Source organism: Panthera uncia, chromosome B1 (assembly GCF_023721935.1).
Source record: "Panthera uncia isolate 11264 chromosome B1, Puncia_PCG_1.0, whole genome shotgun sequence".
Taxonomy (NCBI): domain Eukaryota; kingdom Metazoa; phylum Chordata; class Mammalia; order Carnivora; family Felidae; genus Panthera; species Panthera uncia.
In genome coordinates, this window is record NC_064811.1 from 20,572,473 (window position 1) to 20,579,163 (window position 6,691).

At 49.9% G+C, this 6,691-nt stretch overlaps 1 protein-coding gene across 8 annotated transcripts in view; it reads left to right on the plus strand.

Moving 5' to 3' along the window:
- Positions 1-6,691, plus strand: part of RBPJ (recombination signal binding protein for immunoglobulin kappa J region) — a 219,596-nt gene that overhangs the window by 110,656 nt on the left and 102,249 nt on the right. For 2 of the 8 annotated variants that reach the window (XM_049631884.1, XM_049631885.1), the window contains exon 1: positions 6,276-6,477. The exons of 2 other annotated variants lie outside the window; for them this stretch is intronic. Coding sequence is in view for 3 of the 6 variants with exons in the window: in XM_049631886.1 (XP_049487843.1) it covers positions 6,186-6,244 (59 nt within the window). In the remaining 3 variants the exon portion in view is untranslated. Of the gene's footprint in view, positions 1-6,091; positions 6,245-6,275; positions 6,478-6,691 lie in introns of those variants that run through there. 4 more of the 8 variants (XM_049631881.1, XM_049631879.1, XM_049631886.1 and 1 more) reach the window with 3 other exon arrangements.

Here is a 6,691-nt window from a genome sequence, read left to right on the forward strand (position 1 = left end):
TGAGGACCTTTATGCAGGTCCTTCTTATGACCCTGTTTAGGATGCCTGCCCCCTGCTTCTACATGCACCAACCCCCCCACCTGGAGTTCCCCTGAGTACAAGATGCTTTTTCACACCTCAGAGCCTGAACATGTTGTTTCCTGTGCCTCTCATGTTTCTTCCTCCTCTGATTGTCTTCTGAACTCCCCTCCATCAAGAGTCAGTTCAATAGTCATCTCTGCAAGGTTTCCCAGGGTCCATCAGTCAAGACTTAGGTGCTTCCTCCATTGTACTCCAATGCCACTAAACTACATCTGTCCTAGAATTACACAGCAGCCAGTCTGTGTACTCTGTTGGCCAGGGAGTCCCCTGAGGTCTCTGCATTATCCAGCTTTTTAAACCACCAAAGATGATGTCTGACATGGATGGTCGGGACTCTAAACTTGCTGTGTGAATGGGTTTGCTTATGAGTTCAGGGTTGCCCGATGGCTGGAGTGAAATACTGACCGTTCTGCAGTTAATTCTACTGAGATGGTAGGTCAAGTACATAACTTCTATTAGTAACTAATTTTGGGGGTGCCTGGGTGGCTCAGTTGGTTAACCATCCAACTCTTGGTTTTGGCTCAGGTCATATCTCACAGTCTGTGGGTTCGAGCCCCATGTCGGGCTCTGGCCTGGCAGTGCAGAGCAGAGCCTGCTTGGGATTCTCTCTCTGTCTCTCTCTGTCTCTCTCTCCCTCCCCCTCCCCTGCTCATTCCCTCTCTCTCTCCCCCCTTCTCTCTCTCTCCCTCCCCCTCCCCCACTCATTCCCTCTCTCTCTCTCTCCCTTCTTCTCTCTCTCTCTTAAAATAAATAAATTAATTAAAAAAATTTAGAAAATAATTTTAATAGCAAACAGAAGGGAAATAATTTTCTTTGGTCAATTATTTTTATTCTCGCACATTTTTTCCCTTTTCTTTCCCCCCTTTTTAATGTTTTATATTTTGAGTAGGCAATATATGCACTTGGTACCAAACTCAAAATATCCAGGGTGCCTGAGTGGCTCAGTCGGTTAAGCGTCCAACTTCAGCTCAGGTCATGGTCTCACAGTTTGTGAGTTCGAGCCCAGAGGTGGGCTTTGTGCTGACGGCTCAGAGCCTGGAGCCTGCTTTGGATTTTGAGTCTCCCTCTGTTTGCCCCTACCTTGCTCGCACTCTCAAAAATTAAAAAACAACAACAACAACAACAACAACAAAAAACAAAGCATTAAAAAAAAAAAAAAGTCAAAGTATCCAAGACAGTAGACTGTGAGATAAGTCCTCTTCTTGCCTACATCCTCCAACGGTTGAATCCCTTATGTTGTGCAGGCATTGTTACAGTTTCCAGAGCCATTTTAGATACATAGAAGTAAAAGGTATGTATTTATCTAATACTGTTTTGTATCTTGTTGTCTAAACTTTGTGATAGCTCCATATAAGTACATGAAAAGCAGCCTGGGCTTATTAACAGATGCATACTCTTCAATTCTATGAACATATCATGATTTTTTTTAAAAAAAATGTTTATTTTTGTAAGAGAGACAGAGTGCAAGGGGTGACAGACAGAGAGAGTGGCAGACACAGAATCTAAAGCAGGCTCCAGGCTCTGAGTTGTCAGCACAGAGCCCGATGTGGGGCTCAAACCCACGAACCATGAGATCGTGACCTGAGCCGAAGTCGGACGCTTAACCGACTGAGCCACCCAGGTGCCTGGGTTTTTTGTTTTAAGTTTATTTATTTTGAGAGAGACAGACAGTGTGAGCAGGGGAGGGGCCGAGAGAGGGAGAGAATGTTAAGCAGGCTCCTCCACGCTGTCAGTGCAGAACCCAACACGAGGCTGGAACCCATGAAATTGTGAGATCATGACCTGAGCTGAAATCAAGAGTCGGACGCTCAACCGAATGAGCCGTCCATGTGCCCTGAATACATCATGATTTTTAAATTAAGTTTTAAATTTTAAGTCCAGTATAGTTAACATACAGTGTTAGTTTCAGGTATATATTTAACTTTATTTATTTTTGAGAGAGAGAGGCAGAGCATGAGAAGGGGAGGGGCAGAGAGAGAGGGAGACATAGAATCTGAAGCAGGCTCCAGGCTCTGAGCTGTCAGCACAGAGCCTGATGCAGGGCTGGAACTCACGAACCATGAGATCATGATCCAAAGTCGGATGCATAAGGACTGAGCCGCCCAGGTGCCCCCATTTTTTTTGTTAAATAAGACACCTCTTGATTGACATTTAGGTTGTTACCAGTATTCTCTACCATCAATAATGCTGCAATATATAGGTAATTTCATACATGTGTGAGTATATTTGTAGTCTAGATTTCTAGAAATGCAACTGTAGGATTAACAGGTTAACAGTATTAACAGATTAACAAGTTGTATAAAATGGTTTCATAAAGATTATACGTATTTTCACTCTCATTAGCAACATACGTAAATACCTGTTTCTTAATATCCTTCCAATAGTGTTTTCTTTCCTGAGGTTCTAAAATGAATAAAGGAAACCCTTTGAATAAGTGTGAATTCATCTACTGGCCTAGCCCAGGAACAAGAAATTTTTTTGCAGTAAGTCAACACAGATGATTACTCTATAGGATCTCTTCTCCCCAGGCAGGCTGGCACTGGGGTATTTCTTGTTGGTCTAACCCCAATACTGTTTTCAACCCTAGGAGGCTTAGTGAGCTTCCAGAATCATTTCTCCTCTGCTGTAGAGAAGACATACTGTTCATTCTGTAAATACACACTGAGCGACTATCATGCACCAGACGTTGTTCTAGTGGCTTAGGTTTAAACAACGAATAGACAAAAGTCCCTGTCATTATTAATGTTACAGAATAACGAGAGAAGGTAGAGAGGAAACACAACACACAGGTATGATATGTGGTATGTTAAGTTATAAGTGCTTTGGGAAAAAATAAAGAAGGGACTAGAGAGTATGAGGAGTCACTTTTGTGAAGGGTGGTCAGGGAAGGCCTCGCTGAGAAGGTGACGTTTCAGCAAAGGTTGGAAAGCGGTTAAAAAAATGAACAAGGTATCTGAAGGAAAGACCAAAAGCAGTTGATAGTGTCCCCGGTATGTCCTGGAACAGCAAGTCAGACTGCTGGTTAGAACTCAGTGAGCAAAGGCAAGAGGAAGAGGTGAGGTTAGCGACATCAGGGGATTTGGGTAGCAGGTCAGACGGCATAAATCCTTATAGTGAAATGGGAAAACCATAAAGAGCTCCAGAGGGTTGCTCTGAATGCTCTATTGACAACAGACTGGGGGCGGGAGGCAAGAATGGAAGAAGGGAGAACCACTTAGGAGACTTTCTAGAAACAAGGTGAGGAAGGAGATGGGTCACACCGGGTTGGTAGCCATGGAGGTGTGGGAGTATTTGGACTGTGGGTCTATTTTGTAGGAATGGCTGGCATGATTTGGTTAGACTGGATGTTGGATGTGGGAGGAAAAGGAGGCAAGAATGATTCCAAGGTTTTTGGCTTAGAGAAGTGGGAGGCTGGAGTTGTCACTTACTGAAATGGGGAAAGAATGTAGGCAGTGCATGTTTTAGGGTGAAGATGATTTGTGACTTGGCTTATGGTTACCGTGGCTTTCCGTGGCTGGGACTCTCAGATGGCCATGATTCCAAATTAAGTAAATGGCCTGGACTAGACCACGACTGAAATGCCTTCTTGGAATGAAGGCTCCAACGAATCTGCCCATGGGCAGAGCTATCCCGTTCCAAATATGACTTGCACTGAGCTATAGTATTAAATATTCTTACAGCTTTTTCTCTGTGAAATATTTAGTCAAAGGGATAGGAAAATGCGCGCACACACATCATCACACATAACTAAAAATCCTGCAAACAACTCAAAAACTTGATTCCTTGTCCACTACGTAACAAGCAGAACGTGAGCCTCTATCAGAGGACTCACTGTCCTCCAAAAATCAAAACTCAATTCTAACTGAATCAAAACTAATTGCCGGTCCGTGATGTCACTAAGCCACCAGTTCCTGAGAATGCCCTGCTAAGCTGGTACAGAAACCACACCAGGACAATATGAAACGCGCCTGATTGAAGAACGTAACCACGAATTCACTGGTACAATAATTCAAAAGAAGGGATACACTGAAACCAGTCATCGCTAAAGCATCTGATGAAACAATACCTAAAATGGAATGACTATTTCAGCAAATAGAAAGGTGAAGGAAAGCAAAGCCAACAGTTTAACTCTTATTAGTGGAAGGAAAGGAAAGTAAAACCCACAAGAACAGAAACTGATATATAGGAATTACTTCGAAAAGCTAGGAAGAGATTAGGGGAAAGAAATTTTTAAATTGTGTCCTTGAATGCGAGGCGGGCGACAGTGCAGAAGCGCAGAGAGCACTATTCTTTCCCTACCCAACTCGCGAGGCCAGCGGGTAGATCAGAAAGAAAACAACCAATTGCTAGAAGAGAGTAGCTAAGGAAATCTGAACTTGTTTTAAACCAAGTAAAGTGGTGGCCAGACTAGGTGACTCAGAGGCATGACTCAAACCCGACAGTGGGGGCCGTCAGCTCCCGGAGGCCGGGGGTGCGGCGTCAAACACATTTTAGGAAAGTACCCGGCTCGAGGAAGGCGACAGGAAACCTCCCCGGGGGATCGGCCTGGGGCTCCTCCTGCCCTACAGTCTGACCTCTTACCAAAAGCACCAAGAGGAGTTTCTAATCTCCTGGCTTCCCCTTCTTGCTTTACAGCCCGCCCACCCCGCCACCCATTTTTCTTCCACAAAGTGTCACGCGGCGTGTGTGTGCAACACGTCGCGCCCCCTCCCAGCGGCCTTCAGCCCCGCGCTCCCCGCCACGCGCCCACCCGCCCCGCCTCCGCGGCGAGCCGCTCCCTTCCCACCCCGCCCGCCGCCCGGGCACGCGCGGCACGAACAGCGCCTGGAGCTGCACTAGACAAACACCTGTCCCGCCTGGGCTCCGCGAGATTTGGGGGCGAAAGCATAGGCAACAGTGGGCGCGTTCTCGCGAGGTTTAGGAAATTTCCCACGGCCCGTGTTGTGTCTGAGTTGAGTAGTGGAAGGCGGTGGGAAGGAGGTGTAGCGTGAGACTGGGCTGCCCGCATTGGGCACATGCGCAGTGCCGCTCGCGCGTGCCGCGCCAATCCTGCAGCGCCTTCAGCAGGTCTCCGGCAGCGGATTCCAGTTCTCCGGGTTTTGGGGCTCCCTACAGGAGGCAGTGCTCGATCTGGGAATCTCTAGGAATTGAAAGGGCAAGGCTGGCGGGGGCGGGGGTGGGGGTGGGGGTGGGTTGGAGGTGGAGAAAGGGATGTTGCAGGTAGGAAGAAGGGGTCAGGATTCAGGCCCTTCTTCCTCCTAGTAAATGCCCAGACGGACCAAGTTGGCTCCGGTGTTTCCAGGGTTAGGTTGCCTGAAGTACGTTTCGGGCAGCGACCAGCGTCCTTCACTCTGCCAGGCCCACGGGAGGACCTGGGCAGGGTCTGCCCCCATTACCCCTGCGTTCACACACGGCTGGGGACTGCGATCAGTTGCTAAAAAGGCTCACACAGCAGGCCAATCTGCGCCCCAGCGGCACCCCTGGTTTGAGTGCGGGGTGGGGGAGTGTTGGCTCTCAATTCCAACGCAGTTTTCACTTCTGGAGAAAACTGCGCAGAGCCCTAACATGCGTGAGAGAGGTGGACATGAGGGGTGTCTTTGCCAGAGGCCTTGGCCTGACCTCGTTTCACACCCAAGGAGAAGAAAGTTAAGTCCACAGAGCTGAACTGCAAAAGTTTTCCATTTACAGAGCTCTGGAGGGTCAGCCCACGTTGTAACTTGTCTGTCTATGCGCTAGCACGGGGGACCCAATGAGCGAAGACAGTTCTAGGTTTGTCACTTGCAGAACTCCAGGCATCTCTGTAGCTCCAGCATCTAACGCTGACATTAGCATAAGGGAGGCGTCCAATGAACGTCTGAATGAATGAAAAGGGCTGGGAACCAGAGTGAGCGGGAAGCCACTTGGAAAACACCCATTTGAGGAGGTGTTTCATCTAGGCCTGTGAAACGCGGCAGATTTTCCCAGGACCCCTCCTCCCTTCCCCTCGGCCCCGCCTCCTGACCCCTCCATTCCCCGTCCCCGTTGTAATCCCCTCCGGTTTTCCTCAGTCTCCACGTACGTCCCTCAGGGCGCGTCCCAAAACCCGGATAACCGGAGCGCTCCCCATGGACCACACTGAGGGCTCGCCCGCGGAGGAGCCGCCTGCGCATGCTCCATCGCTTGGGTAGGTTTCCAGGGAAGGCAGCGAGCAGGCTCCCCTACTCCGCGGGCGGCGCGAGGCGTCTGGCTCTTCGCGGCGGCTGCGAGGGGAAAAGAAGCGCGGGGGCTGGGTGGAATTGAGGAGTGAGGGAAAAGGGAAGGGGCGGGGGAGAGGGACCAGGGAAGGCGTCAGGGGGAATCTCGCGAGGGTTGGAGTTTTGGCGAGAGTTTGTGGAAGATGGCGCCTGTTGTGACAGGGTAAGTCTGGGGGAATCGGAGCGCTGGGAATCGGGAAAGTTGCGGGCGTCTCGCAGCCCGTGGCGGGCAGCGTGTTCGGGGGCCGCGGCGCGCTTGGCGTCCGGGGCCGCGGGGGCGGCGTCGCGTGCGTCGAGCGCGGCGGCGGCGGCGTGTGGCCGTGCGCTCCCCGCTCTGCGCCGCCGTGGCTCGGGCTCTCGCGGCGGAGAGCGGGCGG